At 36.7% G+C, this 21,184-nt stretch overlaps 1 protein-coding gene across 4 annotated transcripts; it reads right to left on the reverse strand.

Moving 5' to 3' along the window:
• Positions 1 to 8,988: 8,988 nt before the first annotated feature.
• On the reverse strand, positions 8,989 to 18,047 carry LOC103964531 (5'-nucleotidase domain-containing protein DDB_G0275467). Of its 4 annotated transcripts, none has more exons than XM_048570666.1 (14): positions 17,797 to 18,044; positions 17,603 to 17,642; positions 17,215 to 17,394; positions 16,992 to 17,128; positions 16,742 to 16,891; positions 16,151 to 16,252; positions 14,978 to 15,142; positions 14,731 to 14,841; positions 14,225 to 14,322; positions 13,844 to 13,967; positions 13,615 to 13,704; positions 10,739 to 10,783; positions 10,178 to 10,498; positions 8,989 to 9,419 (listed from the first exon to the last, which is right to left on the reverse strand). In XM_048570666.1, exons 2-14 carry the CDS (start codon positions 17,637 to 17,639, stop codon positions 9,390 to 9,392), a joined length of 1,590 nt encoding a protein of 529 aa, XP_048426623.1. In that variant the 5' UTR covers positions 17,640 to 17,642; positions 17,797 to 18,044; the 3' UTR covers positions 8,989 to 9,389. The 4 variants fall into 4 exon arrangements, with proteins under 4 accessions (XP_048426623.1, XP_048426622.1, XP_048426621.1 ...); XM_048570665.1 differs by having other exon boundaries at positions 17,765 to 18,044; XM_048570664.1 differs by having other exon boundaries at positions 17,753 to 18,044.
• Between the last annotated feature and the right edge of the window lie 3,137 nt (positions 18,048 to 21,184).

Raw genomic sequence — 21,184 nt, forward strand, 5'->3', positions numbered from 1 at the left:
GTGTACAAGTCACAAACGATTGGAGCCTACCACGGTGGAAGGCCACGAAGAGATATTCAAAGCATCTCTCGCTTATCAACTTAATATTGATTTGTTGAGGGTTTTAGGTCTCATCACATATAAACATACATTTTAATCTAATTAAAACATTTTGGTCCTATTACAACTATTGGTCCATTTGATTGATTTAGTTGTATATAATACTCCCACTAAGCTTTTAAAACGGTTTTTAAAGCAAGAGTATATGATACTACTAACATAAGGTTTGCATTCATTGATGGACTATATAGTTGCCTTAGGGCCTTAGGATGACTATGAACCTTTGATTCGATTCAACACGAGCCTAGTGTTGAATCTCGGTCTAGGGATGGTGATTGATTTTAGTTACGCGTTTAATCACATTAAGGCGTGTTGTCTTATTGGGCGTTGGACCCAACTACTCCAATTTCATGCATATCGAATAAAACAAGAAAGGAGTACTTCAAAGTAAATAAGAGCTTATGCTCTTTTACAACAATTGATCAAATCAAATTACTTTAAAGTAAAGAAGAGCTTATGCTCTTTTACAACAATTGATCATATCAAATTACAACCAAAATTTAATCTACACATTCCCATGGTTCAAACAAATTTGAAACGGCCTTTCACATAGCTCAATTATCGTAGGCTAAGGTTCATAATCACCCTTTCTTTAATTAATTAACGCTTTAACTAATTAAACTTGAATGCAACATTTTCATTTGGTTTTTGTATCCATAGAATTGATTTAAATGGAGCTAAATGAAATGAAAATCCAATTCTCATTTAAAGAAACAAAACAATTTTGTTCTCTACCTAATTTGGGCCAAAATGCTATGACCTCAACTTGTTTGGGCCATAGTGCAATTAACCTCAACTTTTGGGCTATTTTGCAAAAACTTAAACTTTTGGGGTCACTTTGTAAAAACACAAAAGTCCACTACTTCATGTAATTACAACTAGAACCCAAAATTTTCCACAAAAAATAAAACTTCATTAAAGGAGCAAAACAATTTGTCCTTTTAGTGATTTTGGACCTTTACGTAAAAACGTAAACTTTTGGGTCAAAATGCAAATACACAAAAGTATCAAAACTTTATATAATTGCATGAAAGCCCCACAAGGACCCTAATTGAGTAGGGTGGCTGATTTTGAAGCAAAGTAATAAAAAAAAATTTCAAAGTTTTTGTAAGTGGGGTGTGTGTAATGGAATAAATCATTACACACCAAACCCACTAAAATTTCTTTAATTTTTCAAAATAAATATCTAATATATTTAAACATAAGAAATATTTCAAAACAAAAACTTTATGAAATAAATCAAAACTTTGAATCAAAACACCAAACCTTTTGTTCTTGGCAAGAACATATCAAGAACAATGAAGAACATTCATGAAAACCCATAAGAGCTCCATGAACATTCTTCACCCAAAAACATACCAAAACCACTCAAACTTAAGGGAAATAACATACAACCATACTAGGGTACATAGGGGTTCCAAAAGTCACTTTAAAACACTTTTAACAAGTCAAACAAGAACCCAAAATTCCACCCTTTGGATTTGGCCGAATTTCCCCAAAAACATGGCACCAAATTTTAGCTCCAAAATTCATGCTCATATGAACTACATCTACAACATTTGAGATGGCAAATTTTCTAACAAAATTTACATTCAAAGAAGCAAGAATAAAGCTTGTAACAATTACAACATTCAAATCATAAACTATGAACTACAAAACCCAAAAGGATTCACCAACTACTAGACTTAGGCTCTTGATACCACTTGAAGGAAGATTTGTGAAAAACATGTTCATTTAAGCAACATCAATAGCATGCAATTAACAATTAAAGGCGGAATCATGCTTGTATGCACTTAAAAACAAAACATTTACCCATGAAATTCAAAGCCTAGTAGATAGGTGAACCAAGACTCAACTCAAAACAAAGTGAGTTGAGAAATCAATACCTTTGTAGATTCCTCTTTGCATAAGCAAAGGCTAATCACCCAAAGAGAGGGCCTTCATTCCTTGCATCTTAGATCCATGGATTTGGATGGATGAAAAGGTTTCTCCAAGTTCCCAAAATTGAGAACCTCTAAGTCTCCACACCAAGGTATATTGTAGAAGAAATGAGTGACCTAGAGGAAGTAAGATTGCTAGCTATTCCCCTCTAGATTGGCCAAAATTTTTGAGAGAAAGGAGAGCTTGTGTTCTCATCCTTTCCCCAAAAAATAACCCTTAGTAAATTTTAGGCTATAAAGTCCTTTATATAGTCCCTTCAAATAAGTGACCTAATGGACCAAAAGCCCTATTCTTTTACACATGGCTAGCCTATAGGTTTATTGGGCTTTCAAGCCCTTTGTTTTATTCAAGTTGTCATACAACTTGAGTTAATGGGCTTGACATTCAAATCCCATTGGGCCTTGCGGCCCAAAACTAACCCGAGGTCTTTAACGAACTTATTCGTTTGATTAATTAACATATTAATTAATCCTAGCCTTAGATAAATAATTAAACCATTTAATTATTCTTACTCATCTCCGTTGAATCTTCAATCTCTACCTTACACGGTGTACGATCCATTAGGTTCCTTTTAGCGAGGCAGTGGGCGATTCAAACTCTTTCAAATCGATTGTGAATTGAAACTTACTTTTAATTCTCCCGTTAGTGATAATACACTTTTAGGGCTTCCACAAACCATGAGTGACACCTAGCAGCATATCATGGTTATCCAAGCTAATCAGAAGAGGTGGAGAACCTATTCAGTTTAGGATTACAAATGCAATACGGTCTTTCTCTAATACAATACTCTTGACCACATTGTTTGGTTTGATAGTTTATTCATGTCTACTATCCAATGTGAATCTTGTACTTATATGATTACCTTGAATGTGATCTGGAACGCATTCCAACATCTCATTCATACTCTGGCCAGAGATTCTAAATCATATCATAGAGTATTCTCCCTCAAACAGTTTGAAGGTTAGAGATCCCTTGTTGCGCATTCACTTGCCTCCATGGCTAAGTGGCTTAACCCCGACGATGCCGTGGACACCCTGATAGAGTGACTTTGACATAATCAAAGATTAAGGACCTAACCACAAGACAACTGTGATGCCTCAGGTCAAAAGACTAATTTGCATTATCCCAACCATGAGTTCTCATGTGACATGAATATGAGAACTCTTCGTTGATCGTGTTCAGTGAACTCATTCTCTATTGAGCACCTACGTACTTGTCTTGATGTCACACACACCAATGACTCGAGACTAGTCACTCTCCCTGAGAGAAGACATAGCACGTACTGATCTTAACGGACTGTCAATGCCCAATTGACAATCCTATGATCAGGAACGTTTAGGATGTGTCAACGAAAGAATGGTCTCATGAATCTAACTTCTTTAGATCGCATTCTTCCAATCACATATTCCTTGGACTTATCGTTTAAGCATATAACATTTATATTAGACGGCTCAAACAATAATCTTTGCCCTTTAAACTACATTAGTTTGAAATGTCCGTAAAGTATCATCATATGATTGGTTTTAGGGCACATTTCCAACACTTCCTTCCTTGATGCGGCACTAGAGAGAATTATATGTAAGTGGTGTGAATTGTGGTGTGAGATGGCTGAATGAATGAATGCTTGAATGAGTGAATGGATGGATAAGGGTGGTGGTTGATTTATGCAGCAAAATGTAGTATTTATAGGCTAGGGTTTTGCACAATTTCTTAAAGGAAAAGGATTGCACAATCCTAGGGGGAAAGGACTAGGGTTTGGTAGAAACCAAGGGGGAAAAGGTTAGGAACCTGCGGCAAGGATTTAGGCCTTCTAGAAAGGGTATTATGGCAGGTTTTTAGGGGCTAAGGGGTGCGGCACCAATGTAGGAGAAGGATAGAGCTTCTAGAACCTGATATTTAGGTGAATTAATTTAAAATTAAGTCATCTTTGCAGCTAGAATTAAGGTGGAACAAGATTAGGTTAGGATAAGATAAGATAAGGTTGGATAAGGTTTGGATAAGATAAGGTTGTTTGGATAATGTTCCATGTTTGTTGCTCTTTCCTTATCTTCTTTATCTTGAACTTGTTTCTCCATATTTGTAGCATGTTCCTAGCCTCTTTTGACTTCAAATTCGTCCATCCACCTTGCTCCATATGCAAGCTATCCATTTCAAGCCCAAAAATGCTCCAAATTGCTCCAAAATGCACTTTCTTGCCTCTTTTGCCATTTAAACCTACAAACACACGAAAATAACTTAAATCACTATAATAAATAGAAACTAACCATGTAAATGCAAGAAAACAAGCTAAATAAATCGCATAAATATGCTCCTATCAGTACGTGGTTTACCAATGATTGTGGTTGTCACATCCTTCCTCGGCCCGGGACGAATCACTTCCCAGGCCCGCTCCACCACCGTAGCACGATATTGTCCTCTTTGGGCTTACCATTCCCTCACGATTTTGTTTTTGGGAACTCACGAGCAACTTCCCAGTGGGTCACCCATCATGGGATTACTTTAGCCCTCTTCTCGCTTAACTTCAGAGTTCTTACCGAACCCGAAGCCAGTGAGCTCCCAAAAGGTTTCGTGCTAGGTAGGGATGAGAATATACATATAAGGATCACTCCCCTGGGCGATGTGGGATGTCACAGTGGTTATTATGCTAGTATTTATCTAGCCAATGGTAGATGTGGTTTGAGATTCTGGTATTTATTTAGCCGATAAGAATTATGGCTTGATGTTTGATATTATTTTTGCCAATGTGTATGGCTAGAAATTCTGATATTTATTCTGCCAATGAATGTGGCTGGGAATCTGAGAATGTGGGTGAGAATCACAATTATTAATCGTTGGTTGCTTATTTTTGGAGACTGAATAAAATTGTAGACTGAGATTATGATTTTATTCACCATTAAAGGAATCGTGGGAATAGTTCTAATTCCTTTTCATAACTCGATGTTTGAAATCTCGGGGACGAGATTTATTTTAACGAGGGGTGAATGTAATACCCTAAAAATTTAAATATATGACTTAGATATTCATAATTATGTGGAGAAATCCGAAAATCAATCGATTTATGGTTATGAAAATTTAATCGAGAAATTTTAAAATTTTGTTATGGGAAATTATTATAATTTATGTCATAAAATTTATCGATAAGTGGAAAAGACGAAAATGGCCCTATTGTATTAAACAGGATTCTTCGTGGACATATTTGATCATTTCATGATTTTTCAAATTTCTTTACATATTTGGGTAGTACTCGTCGATTCGAACGCGTGGGTGCAAACATAATGTAATTTCGAGTTATAATGAATAAATTAGAGACGTTTTAGTTGAAAAAAAAAAAAAAAAGAAGCTGCCGGATGGCAGCAAGAGAGAGGGGAAAAGAGAGAGTTACGGGAGAGAAAAGGAGAAGGGAGGGCCAACCAAGAAGGGAGGAAAGGAGGGGAAAGGAGGGAGAAGAGAAATAGGGAACTGGCTTCCCTTTTGACCCGCTAACCCGACCTGGCCGTATCTCCCTCATCCGACTTCCATTTTGGGTGATCTTGGTGTCCATGGAAAGCTCTCGGCGAGCCCAACGTCATTGTGGTGTTAGATTTTTAAATTTCTAACCCAATTTTACAAATCGAAGCCACAAAGTTCCGGTTTGTCCGGTGGATTTCACCCTTTTTCGGTGATTCCGACAACGATTACCGTTGATCCCCACCACCAATAGACTCCCCTCAATCCCAGGAGAAAGGCCCAAGCATTGGTTGTATGTCAGAGTTTGTTTTGGCGTTGAATCAAGAACACCCATTTCTAGGGTTTCCGATGGTGCAGGCCAATTTCAGGTGCTTCCCAGCCGAATTGGACTTTGGCCTAGGTATGAAAGTTGTTCCCCTTTGTTGTGTTCTACAAGTCTGTAAAATTTGGTAATTTTTGGAGTTCGTCAGAAAATTGGGTTTTTGTTCGCTAGAAACCGCCACCTACAGCAACGCATGGCCAATGGGCCGATACTGCCCTTTTATGCAGATTTCGATATTCTAAATTTGTTTTTGGGTATCCATTTGATGTGTTTCAATTGCTAAGTGTGATATTGAATATTTCCTCCACTTGAATATTTTAGGAAATGGATTAAAAATGAAAGGTGAACTACGAATGGCTTAATCCCTATTGATGGTATGTAGGCAGTCTAATAAGAAGTTAGATGTAGCCATAAAATAATTGAGATTAATCTTTAATTAAAAATTTGTCTAAGTAAAGAAATTGGGTGGTTAGTTTAAAAATACATCTTAGGGTTTAATTTCTTTGGGCCTACCATAGTAATTATGTTCCGAATTAAGAAATTGGATCATCACATAATGGTTTTAAACAAACCCCTCAACCTTCATAGTATGCATGGATTGATTGGCCATAGTTCCATTAAAAGCATATTCACTTAACTCCATATTGTGCAATTGAGGAATCATTTCATCTTCATACACAGAGATATCATCATCCACCTCTACCACATCCATCATTAACAACTGCTTACAGTAGCACTTATGTCCTCTCACCCATTTTTCATCATAGAAACAACACTCACCTCTCTTTCTCTCTCTCTCTCTCTCTCTCTTACTCTCTTTATCTCTTTCTTTGCACTTCATCAGGAGACAACTTCTTCATAAGTAGAGTAGTTTTTATTTTGGTGTTTTGGAAATTGGTTTGAAAAGTAGGGGCAAGCTTAGCTTTCTGACTTAACCCAGAGGTACCAGATTTGAGCTCTCTAAGCTTAGCATCTATTTGCATAGCAATAGCTATAGCATCATGGACAGTAGAGGATTTCAATAATTTCACATCATACTTCAAATCATGCTTTAAACCTCCCAAAAAACAACTCTTAAGTAAAATTGGTCCAACATCAGAAGATCTGTTGGCTTGTGAAATTCCATGATTATTTCACTGTGCATGTTGGGCGTAGTTTGAACAAAGCCTCAGTGCTATCTTCAAACATAGAAAGCCCAAACTCCTGACAGAAAGCATTGGTGAATTCCTCCCAACGAGGCGTGCTCTGCAAACAATCACTCCATCGAAACTACTGCAAGGCTTCATGCTCCAAATGAAAAGAAACCGTGAGCACTTTCTGGTAATTTGGTGTGTCATAATATCAAAAGTACTGCCCCGCTTTATAGATCCATGCCACAGGCTCATCACCATCAAAGAAATGAGGGAAACCTAATATGTGGTACCATTGCAGATTGTTTGGTTGAACTCCAGGATCACAGATCTCGCAACCTAGATCTTGATTGGAGCCATTTCAAAGTCTTAGGATGTTGATGACCAATATTATGTGGATCTGAATCATCCGTTGGAGGAACCAACTCCGACGAGGAACTCCATCCCCCCTTAAAATTGAGCTCATGCCGGAATTGAGGGACCATTTCCATGGAAGATTCGAGTGTAGCAAGATAACTGTCCATGCCTGTGAAACGAGTCGTGGTTGTGTGGCGGGGCATACATGAAGGGAAATTAGGAATCAAAGGATGATACCAATGATAGGATCCAAGATCCAATTCCTGATTCAACCTTAAGTAGAAGCAAGATTAGGGGTGGGTTCAGTTTCATTCGGTTCGATTCGATTTTCTCTCGTTTTTTCGGTTTGGTTTTTTTTTTTCCTGTTTGGTTTTATTCAGTTTGGTTTTGATTTTTTTTTATTTAATAAAACTTGGTCTTTTTTAATATGGAATTTAGAAAACAGGCTTGGATTGGTAGACTAATAATAATAAAATGGGGAAAGTGGGAAAGTAGTTGTATATATACAATCCTATTCTATTAACAACCTCAATTGCAAAGAAAATGATCACCATATCCATTCCAAAAGCAAACAAATAGAGAAGCTCTTCCAAGTTCCGAAGTCATCCAAAACATTCCTCTATAACCAACGAAATATCCTCCCTAATTGAACCAAGTATGTTCCTTGAAAAGGCCCTAGGTTTAGTTTCAAACTTGGCAACAAAGTTTCACAAAAGAAACATCATTGGCATAAATTCATAAAGTGTAAAGGGATTCGGTTTGATTTGGTTTGATTCGGTTTTCCAAACCTCTAAAACCGAAACCAAACCAATAAAGTTCAGTTCAGTTCGGTTTTTCCTTTTTCGATTGAAATTTTTTTTTTTTTTTTTTTTTTTTTTTCCGGTTTTGATTTAGTGTTCGGTCCCCTTTTTTTTTTGGTTTTCAGTTTTTTGAACCCACGCCTAAGCAAGTTCATAGATGAGGGATGAGAGGAAGGAAGAAGAAGATGGAGCTGAGCTCCTAATTCCGGAATATTATTTTTTTACTAAAATGAGTGTTGCATTTCCCACTAACTGTAAGAGCACTTATAAAACTCGGGTGTACATTTTCTGCCCGCTAGCAATTCCTAACAACCTTAACTAATCACCTATTAGGTCCTGATTAATCCCACACTAAGTGATTAAGCTAATCACTCATTACAATCATATCATGCGGCGAAACGATGAATTGGAATCAAGGAAGTCATGAATTCGGATGGTGATTGAGTTTAGTTTGAAATCTGACTTAAAAAATGAAGAAAAAGAATACAAAATGTCAAGTGACATTGTTATGTTTGAAAAGGGAACACGTACCAAAAGATTGGCTGCGTTGTAATATGCGGCACGCAACGCAACCCATCATTTGGATAGAGAGCATATATGAGTGTGTGGGATCCAAATTGGAGTGGGGACAGAAACTTGTGGTCCGCTGATGAAAGGCATGTCAAGCATCAGGGCCCCTCAATTTCATGCCAGGAGAAAATGTGTGGAAACTTTCCCCGCTAGGCCAGTTTTGACAAATATAACTGATTAGGATAACCCCCAAATGAAAAATAACGCTTGTGATTAACACCACCACCACCACCACCACCACCAAAGCTTAAGTGAGGTCGGCTATATGTATCCTAGAACACTTCTGATTAACAAAAGTTAAATATTCTTGTAGCTCATGCAGTTACCAGGCTTCAAATGCGATTGATGAAAGAAAATACAACACTGCAAATTATAATGCCTCCTAAATTGTTGTTAGAAAGGAATCATCTTCATCGTGTATAATAATCACTATACATGGTCTATAAATCTTGTATCTAAAGTTAAAACAAATTTCTTCAGTTAATGTTATTCACCAATGAAGAATTTCTCTGATGAGAACATTTGCCCTTCAAGTTAAATCAGGCTATAGTTTCCATTCAGTTAAAATTTCTGTGGTTTTTGCTTTTTTTTCCCGTCTTCCAGTGACTAATTTTGTGGGTTCAGTATGCAATTCAAAGAATGAAAGAACCTGCAGCTTGATACGCTTACAAAGAACACGAATCTGCATGATAAACCAACCTTGATGCTGCCAAGGGATCATATTCATTCATTTTTGAACAAGCTTGATGGAACCTGAAAGGAGAATATTATCGCAACTTTCAGAAAACAGAGCACAGATATCTCAATAGTTTCAAATCTAATAGTTAGTCTCAAGGGTGAAATCTAGCCTCTACATATGAAGAAAGGATTGGCTCAAGGAATCAACAAAAGATATCCAAAATATCCAATCTTATTGAAATGAAGACAAGAATATCAAAACCTACAAAGAAAAGATATGTTCTATATATTGAGAAATCAGCCAGATTACGTTAATCTCCCACCACCCCCGTGCTGTTATATTAAGTTTAGGTGTTTAATGTGAGAACGCATTTGAGATAAACCGACGAAGTCCAGATGAGCTCCCAGCAGTAGGCAAGTACAATACTAAGAATTGATTTTCTACAAAATTTGGTTTGAAACTTGAAAAGGGAGACCACAAATAGAGTGGTAACATGAGCAAATGGTGGGTTATAAAATATGAAAGTTGGAACAAGCATTTGCCGTAAAAATACTTGTACAGTGATTCAAATTTTATCGCATCTATGATATATATCAATCCAGCATAATATGGAATTTCTGGGTCTCTGACCCATTTTTCTTTTCTATTAGATCAAAATTTGAAAAAACTATAGTGGCTGATTGCACTACAACAGAAATGAATGGGAAGTTTCTGAAACTGTATCTACTAAGTTCATCTGGAGGCATCTCACCGAGGAGCGTGGTTTTTTAACAGATACTACAGTTTTTATTTTATAATCCAGTATTATTTGAAAATTTAGTGTCAGGCATACCTTCACATGATGTGGCATAATCTTAATATCGAAGGGCACATGGAGCCATGCTTCAGGTGGATAGAGCAAAAAATTCTCTGGCTTACTGGTATAGACATCTGCATACTGATGAATGTTATAGGCAAAAGCAGATTCCTGACCTTTATCCGTAAGAAATGTGGCTCCAAAGGACCTATTAAACATTCTTTTCATCTTGTGACTTGCCTCCTGCCTCCATTCATTTAACTCCTCCAACAGTGATATGTAAGCTTCCCTCTTCTGAGTAAAAGCAACAGTAGCGTGCAATCTACCAAGCAATTCTTGTACTATATGAAATTTCGCCTGTGCCCAGAAAGAAGTTTCAGAAGCATGAAAATTACCTGACAACTTTGAATAGCAGGAACCCTTCTTATGAGCTTTAGAGGATAAGGTAATGTACATTTGATCACCATATGTGAGCACTGTGCGTTGTCAATCCAAAGTAGTTGGGTGTACAAACATCAAGAATAAAAATAGCAACACCAACGAAAAACAAAAAATAAAAAATAAATAAACAAAATGAGAAAGATTATCAGAAAATACCTGTTCCAAGCGGTAAGTATCCCTGTTTTGAATAAGTATTTCATCCTGCCAAAAACAGAACATATCAATGGAAAAACAATCCACAAAATGGTTCAGACTTTCAAACTGAAATGTCCAGAAAAGCAAAACAAAGGAATTCGCATGATCCTTTTTACCCATTGACATGGATACACAAAACATTGACTAATTTAGATGTTAAGTTTGAATCAAGTAATTAAGAACCAACACCCATAAGTATAAAATTTTTCCCTTTTAATTGAACCGAAGTCTATTAACAATCAGGTCTGATTTTGAAGAAGAAACAAATTTTCATTGCAAAGTAAAAATACAAGAGCGGACAAGAAGTCCGCAAAAGCACAAACAAAACAGGATAATTAGCAACATCACCATGACACTTGGAAACTCTGAAAACAACACAATACTAACTAATAGCAGCATTCTAATTACGCCAAATTTCTGAAAAAGACAAACAACAACAAAGTCTTTTCCCACTAAGTGGGGTTGGCTATTAAATTTCTGAAAAATACAAATCTTTAAATTCTGTAGTAACCGATGCCCACAGAGATGACCATAACCAAAGTTAATCCCAAAGATTCTCCCTTCTACTGACTTCGTAGTCCTAAAAAATCAGCTTGTCTCTTTCCATCCAAATGACCCTAAATAGCTGAAACTATTCATCCCCATGAGACCTTGATTTTCCTCCCTTTACTGATAATTTATGTTTCTCTACCATAAAAGAATAACAATCCCCGGGTAAAACCCAACTGATACCAAACTCCCCAAACCGAGAATCGTCACGTGTCTCAACAGTCCAGGCTGACTGTTGAACTGTAGCTTTAGCTGGCCTTGCCGGAGAAATGTGTCTGATCACCCTCTGCAAATTCCGATCACGATTGTCAAACCTTCGCTAAGGCTCAGAATTCTGAAGTCCACCACAATGGGATACCAGAAATTTAGTCTTCTTGCTGCCGGGAGTTTGTCTGATTTTAACTCTAAAAGTGGTGTTTCCATCAACAACATTAACAAACTCTAGAATAAAACCAGTGCTTCAAGCAAATACTCAAATTTTGCAGTTCTATGATCAACTTCCACCAGACCATCGCAAGCATCACCAATCTTCTGAAACCAATTGTTAGTCCAGAGATGCGGCAGCAATCCCTCAACAGCAATCCAACTACCGTAACTAACCGCCTTTTGATCGCCTGATTTGAGGCTTTGCCACCAGCCAGACAACATCACATCTGGATAGTCACTAATGGAAAAGGAGCCCAGTTCTGCAATCTTCTTTGCTTCCTCAGAATTCTGGCAAACAAACAGAGCTTTATGGCATTGAAAAGGAGACAAACGAATCTCCCTCCCTAGCAGGTTTAGAAGTGATTTCTCCACCTTTTTTCAGGGCTAATGCACCACTTGTCTCTTGCAAACGATTACACACACCAATTATAATTTTCCAGAGAAGTGTCTCTCTTATTCCAGATATTCTCAACCCACAATTTCTCTTTCACGTTCAAATTCCTTTAAGCTCGAGCTCTGTATGAAAACTGAGGGACAACTCTCGACTTCCTTCTCTGTGTTTCATTTGACACCCTCAAAAAATTCCATCTGCCTCACTTTTGGAAAGAACTAAGAAGACCCCATTCTTGTTAGAAACTTTCCATCCAAAACTGATAATTGTGACTTCTGTACTGTCTGAAAAACCTATGACCTCTTGCTTGTATCGCTGCCTTCAACTGGATAATCAGCCATGAAGCACAACCCAAGTCAAAAGAAATCTGGTAACCCTTGAGTCTGTTCCTTTCTGTTAATCTCACCCTTTCACCAAAGGATTCATCTTCCACTTGTACAATAACAACCTTTTGTTTAACCTTGAAATCTCTAGATAAGTGTCTATAACTCACTCTCCCAACAAAGACCTTGCTTTGGGTCGCTCTCTCTCACCTCTCTCTGTCTCATCTCTCACTCTCTCAGATTTGCGGCAGACTTCAGCAGACTTCACTTTGATTCTCTTCTAATTCTCGTCCATTCCACCTGCTCACTAGTTATTGTCTTTGTTTAGAACTCTTGATTTTTTTAGTAAATGGTGAACTCTCTCTCTCTCATACACACAAGTATTAACGATCAGACCTGTATGCAGAAATATCCCCATGTTTAAAAAATACTATATATGCTACACCCACTTTTGAATCTTAGCCTCGGACTCTCAAACAACAACCTTATATCCATGCCAGAAATTAAAACAATGCATTTCACAACACTTAGAATGGTATTGGTTAATGAACACCAGTACCTCCAAAATTCAAAGTAATAGAAAAGAAAAAAAGGTCTAACTTCTTTGTCCTTTGTTAAACAGAAGCTTGTGGTAGCAATTGGTAAACCACTCCATGACTACACATATCAAAATGAAAGTAAAGAAAAACTGTTTATTGTTTATTTTTCTTATTATTGGGTAGGGAAGGGGTGGAGAGAAAAGGTTGGCCAGCTGCTCAACTGAAAATAATCAAGTTTCTCCTTCTACAGGAACAAAAAGGAAGTCTGATTTATGGATATAGCGATAAGTGATAACCCGAGCAGTTATGAGCCAATAAAATTCAAAAAGTATTTATATTCATCTCACCTAACCTATCATTTAATCTGTAGCAATTTAGAGCCACTATTTTGAAATTTTTGAACCTGTAAAGTTTTCTTAGTTTTTCTTGTTATCTTTTCAATCCACTAGTGTAACAAGTAAACGAAATTAGTTCTAAAGCATTGTTCCTTGTATCAGCTATTAAGCACACCAGAGAGAATAAGAAACCATAGAGGACCTTTTTAAATAAGAAAAGTATCCTGGAATATACAGAACAGTCATAAGTATAACTGCATAAGAAAAGACATACTTCTAGCTCATGAATTATAGCAGCAGTGCGCCAGCCAGCTTTTGCAGGCCCCCTAAGGTCGCTAAATAGGTGGTCTCCAAAGTACATCACCTATCAAAGGGGGCGTTAGTTTAAATTTTTAAAGAATAAACCAGAAAGTTATCTACCATGATATACTAATAGATAATGACATGCAAAATCATGAGTTATAAGCAATAACTTTGAAAAAAAAATACATGAATAGAAGTACCTCTGGTCCCTTCCACTTGGTAATATGAAGGAAGGATTTAAGGCATCCATGGTAATATATTTTATTAGGAAGAAATTCGTTCACCTTCTTGAAAGCTAAATTATCCTTCTCCGTGTCATAGAAACTGCATTGAAGTTCCAGAAAACAAGGTGCAAGATAAAAGAACAAAAGATGATAGCTTAGCTCTTTCTAGGGTAACTAAGATATTAAAACTCAAGTAAAAAGGACAACAAAGAAATAAAATCACAACACAAGAGGGTGAAGAAAGTATTTGTCACAGAATTAGCATTTCCATGGTGCACAACATACGGTACAGGAATCCCACGTCTTTGAAGCTAAACTTTATAAAATGGGGATAGACAAAGTGTTGAAGATACAAACCGGAATGGATGCTCAGATGTGTAGAAATCAGGCTTATTGGCTTTAGCAATCACAACATCAAAAAGTTCCCTCCAGGAGTCTCTGTATTCCTTAGAATCCTAAGAACATGTCACAATCAACTCAGTAAACTTAATATTGATAGCTCACAAACTTACAGATAACCAAAAGATCAAGCTAACCTAGACAGACACACATGACGCATGCATGCACACACACAAGCTCTCTTAAGTTAGCACCCATTTTACAGAACCAACCACTAAATCTAATCTTTATTCATGCACATCTTACACACAGATTTTCAAATTAACTGGATATACAAAGATACATTCCCAATCTCATAATAGTTCAATGATGAGAGGGAATATCTACACATATCCAGTTGATTCCAAAATTGGTCTCAATAAATAGAAAGGCTGCATATGTACAAGATCATAAATTAGTAATTACTCATCACAGGGTAAGATGCTACAAGTGGTAGTGGTAGAATTTTGAGTTAGTTGACTAACCTCCAACATAAAGGTCATTCCTCCGTCCACAAAGTAATATGGTGAGTTAGTCAGCAAGAATAGTTTCTTTCCCTTCTCCCTGAGCATCTTGAGAAAGTGTAACAGTTGTCCCTAAGAAATAGTAAGATCAAACTAGAAACTTAGAGATGCTACAGTGGTTTTACCTCGTATATGCAGCCAGAAGTATTAGGATGGGTTGAACACCTCATCTTTCCACAATATACTCATAAAATGTGGCATGGCTTACATTTTTTACTAGATATCTATGGGGGTCAGAAAGAATTCCTCGATGAACCAAGCCACTGCGATGAACATGCTGAATTGCACGATTTACATCTTGATAGATGTAGCAAGCATCAAATTCCAGCTTAGCATCAACAAAATATTGCACGATATCTGAAATGAGGCATGCCTGCATAGTAACAATTGAAACAAACATCGATGGGTTAGAAGGAAAACAAATTATTCAGATAATTGCTAAAAAGAATGATAGTTTTCAAATAGGAATGTTCTCTTGGTCACTGGTGACCAAAGAATGGATGGTCACTCAAACTTGGATTTGATATTAAGGGTGGAGAATAGATTAGTGTTTCAGTCTCAACTCTTGATATCAAATCCAAGGGTGGGTAAGCATGAATCCTTAGACACCAGGAGAACGTGACTCGGTTTTCAAAACAGGGAATATCTGTAAAAAGGAAGATGAGAGTATAGACCACTTATTTCTTCACAGCTTTGGAAGCTAATGTATTGCTGGAAATATCTGAATTGAGCATAACATGCATGTGCAAAAAGTATTTTGCATTTGGAGGGGGTAAAAGAGAAAACTATTGTGGACGTGTTGTGTGACGTCGTTGCCTGGGTGTTACAGATGGAAAGGAATGAACAAATTTTCAAGATTATGGGGAGGTAGGAACTGGAGGTATGTAGGACAGAATGCAATAGGCCATCATTGTGGGCTTCAATTCTGTAAGCATTTAGGGATATGTCATTCTTTCTATCATGCAGATTGAAATATGGTGGTATTTTAATTTTTCTATGTGATTAACTCAACTGTTACGAATATATTGCAGTTTTATCGGCAGGTTTGGTTCAGGATTCTGCACGCCTTATGGGGACTGACAGCTTGTCCACTAAATTTGTTCTTCTAATATCAATGTTCATACCAAAAAGAAGAATAAAGTGATAAGTTCCCTGTCCTAACTCAACTCCTTTCACCTGGCATACCAAATGTCTGTCTATATGGGCCAAAGAAATTACTAATATTAATACAGTTTACCCACAAAACTTACCAAATCCCCAAAATTTGTTCTTTCAGAAGATGCCTATAGGAGATGTCTATTTGTAAAAATGTTTTAGTGGACGAATGTTAATATCAGCCCATACATGCATGAATCTCATAAAAAAAAATTGCATAACTAACCTCGCTAAAGCAAAAGAAATCCATCAACCCAACAAGTCCCTGGGCCTGATCACGACCAATATGTCGTGTGCCATATATTTCTTCAATTTCCTTCCTGCTAAGCTGAATTTCATTTCCAAAAAGAGAAGAAAAAAAAAATCTATAAACAGATTATGAGTATCGAAATCTATTAGTCTATAAGTTCATGGAGCAATGAAATAATAATTTTGTCAAATTTTCACAAGGACAAAAGCCTAAACTCTAATTTGTACTTTCCACATAAACATAACCAGTGTCCAATCATTCATTATTCATATAACATGACAACAAAGTAGATTGTACTATTTGGACAGAAGAAAAGTACTTTTCCTTAAGCATTGGATACTCATTCAGATTTATTGTGACAGCCAATGTTGTTTGTTAATATCATTAAAATTCTCACATCTGAGTTCTTTTTCCTTTTCCATATGTGGGAGCCAACGAAAATGTAGCTCGTAACCTAGGGCCTAGGCAGATGTATGAAGAAAATACCTCCATAAAAAAGCTTTGAGTTCTGGAAAGCAATAGACTATAATCAGAACATATAAGTTAATATATTTAGTTCTTAAGTACCTTACGACGACCATAGTAGCATCCATCTGGTTCAATTGACCCAAAAAAATCCAGCTTCAATAGGCACCCTTTTAGCTTATCATAATACAATCCTCTAATGGGAAAAGTCGAATCATACTTAAATTCCATGCAAACCTCAGGGTACCGAAACTGACAAATCACAAACGATCATATCTAATTACACAGAGTTTACATGTAAACCATAGCCCCATGATATTATATCAACATTGCTTAAAGGGAGTAAACTAACCTCATTTACCATATGCTCCTTTGCCATATCATATATCAAGCTCTGTAAATTGTCAGAATAATGTGCCAGCGTGTAATCATAGTCGAATCCATAAACTTGAATATTGTCCATTCTCAGGTTTTTATTTACATATATCCCTAATTTCAATACATTACATTAATCAATATTACAATTGACATGAGTAATGAAGCTTCAACCGAGTAACAAGAGTGCACCGTCAAACCTTTCGGATTCATTTTAGGCATTGCTTTAAGTGCGGCTGGAATCTTGAGGAAACTCTGCTTTGCAGCATCAAATTCACGTCGAATCTGTGCTATCTCATCATTAAGAACTGAAGTATCAGCTTCGGGTAAATTGCTCGGAAGAGTTTGCTCGGAAGCAATTGCTCCATAGCTTCGAAAACCTATATTCAAGTAAATTGAAACAAAAAATTAGTTTCAACAGCCGTAAAGATCAATATACATTTTCAACAAGCATTTTATTTGAGGCACTTCAATGCAATTGATATTCTGTAAAAATATCGGATAAACATTGTTGCACGTATAAATATAATTATTATATATATATATATGTGTATATATATATATATATCAGAGAGGACGAGAGAGAACCTTGCAGAGCTCCAGAACCAGAAGATGGGAAGCTCATCCTCTGCAACAAAACAGAAACAACAAATAAGATTGGAAGTTATAAGTACGAAAATATGTGCACAGAGAGAGAGAGAGAGATATATATATATATATATATATATATATATACACACATATATATACGTTGATGGAAGAGCAGAGAGGAAGCAGCCTACGAACGCAGGCCATGGGAAGGGAAAGAAAGAGGGGTTTTAGCTCTGCAGCAGCATTCGGAGGCTAGGGTTTTCTCTTTGAACTGTAATTTGTAATTTGTAATTTGTAGGGGAAAATGGAATCGAATTGAAGGGCGAGGAGGATGCCGAGATTGTAATGAACGGGATGAAATTACAACAGGCATGCGAAAAACGAGGATTGCCAGTCAGTAGCCGCCATTTTAACATTGACTTTCAGGTACAAACATTGACTTTCTGTGTTACTTTTTAATTTTTACAAATTTGATTTTGTTCTTGAAATATTATAAAACTCAAATTTTAATTTCTAAATTTACCCTAATTTTCTTTAATCCTTAGGGCAAATGTGAGTTAAAACTCAAAACTTATTTCTAGGCCAAATTTTAAAATTTAAATTATTTAAAGATAATAAGTAAGGTGTTGAGTATTACTATCGCTTGAGGGTAGTGACGGTGAGTAAAAATGTACTCTTTTGTTTTACTATAAATGATATTCTACACTAATTTTACTAAAGAGATGGAACCCATTAATACATCAAAAATATTACTCTTACCATCTATTTGTATTATCATTTGTATCATATTTTTAATAAAGATAGAATCTACATGCGTTGGCGAATTACTCTTAACACATTAGGTTGAAGAAAAAAAAAACCCTAAAGAATCCCTATTGGACATGGAGTTCTAATCCAAGTACATCTCTAGTTCGGCCATGAGGGGGTTCACTGCTATAAATAGAGAAGTGACTGCATCATTCAAAACACTTTCAAATCAACACACAAATTGCCATGCGTAAAGCTTCTCAACAACCTTTGAGATTTTATCTTGTTTCCCCTTTCTTCTTGCCAACACATCTTCAATTTAGATAAACAACACTATGAAGGCAACGGGCGACATTTTCAGTTTAGATAGACAGCACTGGAGCCGTAGAATCAACTGACCGATGAGCACCTTCAGTTTGGATAGACAGCACTGCTTCGAGGTCGACTGGTTATTTATCCAAGTCTCAATTGACAAGGATTTTTTAGTCTTTATTCGTAGAGGTCATCTTATCAGCTTTTTTGGTGAAGTGAGGTGTTACAGGTTACTAAGCCTACGCCCCGCGTAGGCTTGGTAGTTTTTAGGGTCAACATTTTGGCATGCCCATTGGGACCCAGTGCTAAAACTAAAAAGTTCATGACCATTGAAACATGTTCAGTAAAAAAGAAAACAGTTATAAGTAAGTCAATGACTAATCTTCCATTTACAATCCAAAGCCTAGGACATGATGGCTTGTCACAGGCACAGAATCCTCCTGCTGTTGTAACACCTGAAGTCACAGGTACAACACGCCGAGAAAAGGAAATTAATGTCGGCAGTCAAACTCGCGATGCAGAAATCCCCACCAAAATGACAAAAGGCATTTTTGTTGAAGGGCTAGTGGAGGATTGTGACGAGGATGGTGATAAGGCCTTTGATCCACCATCTAGATCTTTTCTCTAGTGACGATTTGAAGAGCAATCCCGACAGTTTAAGCAAATGTTCAGCCGAGAGGTAAAAAGCATACTTGGAGAGATGCATGATAATAGCGTCGTGCACAACAGATTGCTCAAGGTTTTTGTTAATAAAGTCCATGACGTTGGACCTGCTGATTGAGCTAGGCAACCTCTTTTAAAGAATAACCCCTTGCCAGCGGTACAGGCCGAGACAGGATCCACTTGGCTCAAAATGATTGACTTAGAGAAAAGTTGTGGATCAAGCAATGGATCGAACAGAATGATAGGAGCATATTTATGCTACTTAGTTATGTTGTTTCCTTGCATTTAGTTAGCTACTTACTACTTATTATAGTGTTTTAAGCTATTTTCGTGTGATTGTAGGTCTTAATGGCAAAGTTGGCAAGAAAGTGCATTTTGGAGCCATTTGGAGCAGTTTTGGGCATCAATTGGATAACTTGTGAGTGGAGCAAGATGGCTGGACGAATTTGAAGACCAAAGGTGTCTAGGAATGTGCTAAAGAGTGGGAGAAGCAAAATTGGAAGTTTTGAAGATAAGGAATCAGCTACAAAGAAGGAACCTTATCCTATATTATCCAAAACATTATCCAAACAACCTTATCCTATCTTATCCTAACCTAACCTTGTTTTACCTTATTTCTAGCTGCAAGGGGACCTAAATACTTGATTTCTAGAAGCCTTATCTGCTCCTAAAAATGTGCCGCACCCTTCCCCTTTATCTCTTCTAGAAGTACCAAAATCTGCCACAAAATACAAAGTTTCTAAAAGCCCTAATTTCTGGCAAATTTCCCTAACCTTTTTCCTCTTGGATTCTGAATTGAATTGGCCTTATTCCTTGTGGATTTGGATTTTGCAAAGCCTTTTCATAAATTAGTTAGGTTTTGACCCTTTTCTTAGGGCCCAAGCCTTGTGCCGCACCCTAGTCCTTCTCCCACCTAATTTCTACCAAACCTTAGACCTAAATTCTGATTTCCCTAGAGTTTTGTCGTGCATCATACATATATATACATTTGTGCTACCCCAAATAGGGGGGGAGAACTTAAAGAGAATCAAAAAATTCAATTTGTGCTGCAGCAAGGAGAAAGAAGGAAGAGAGAAGCCTTTGTGCCGTGCCTATGCCCAAGCTTTTGGGAGTGTTGGAGCGTCTCTGGGGTGTCTTCTATCCTTGTTTTAGTTTTACAATTATGTTGATTTCATTGTTAATTTCTACAATCATGTGGAACTAATTTTCTTATAGTTGGAGGAGAATTCGAAGCCATGATTATATGTTTTATATGAATTGATTACATCCAGTTATTGTCTCTTAAGTCTTGAATGTGATTTGCTTATCTGAGTTATCAAAACTTGTTTATGTATGTTGGTTGAGGGTCAACACTTAATTTGCATGCATGAATTTGATGTTAGAGTATAAGGGAATTTCACCTAATCGTTATTTGCTTATATTCACAAGTAGTAGAGGTTGCTAGTCACAGTCATGTTAAGTGAATCCTTAGCATGAGTCTCATGTGTTTCATACTGATGAATGCCTTGTCAATGCTTATGATTTTCATAGAACTTCATGACTTTTGATATGTATCTTTATTATGCGGTTCATATAGAGAACTTGAGAAAGATAATTTGCTTGCGATGCGTATTCCATCCCATTCAATGAGTTAAGGAAAATCTGAAAGTTAATTTATGCTTTTCATGGTTAATTTGGGGCATTGTCATTCATAGTCTAAAGGAATAATAACTGGAAATTGGTTTGTGTGCATATTGCATGTGTGGAGATGAACCCTCTAACTAGTCTTTCACCCATTCAATTCACCCAAATTCGTTTTTACAAAGTGTTTTTTTGCAAAGTTTCTATTTTAAGTTTTAAATTCGTCAAAAACATATC

The sequence above is a fragment of a genome, unplaced genomic scaffold (genome assembly GCF_019419815.1).
Source record: "Pyrus x bretschneideri cultivar Hongxiangsu unplaced genomic scaffold, Pyrus_bretschneideri_v1 Contig54, whole genome shotgun sequence".
Lineage (NCBI taxonomy): Eukaryota > Viridiplantae > Streptophyta > Magnoliopsida > Rosales > Rosaceae > Pyrus > Pyrus x bretschneideri.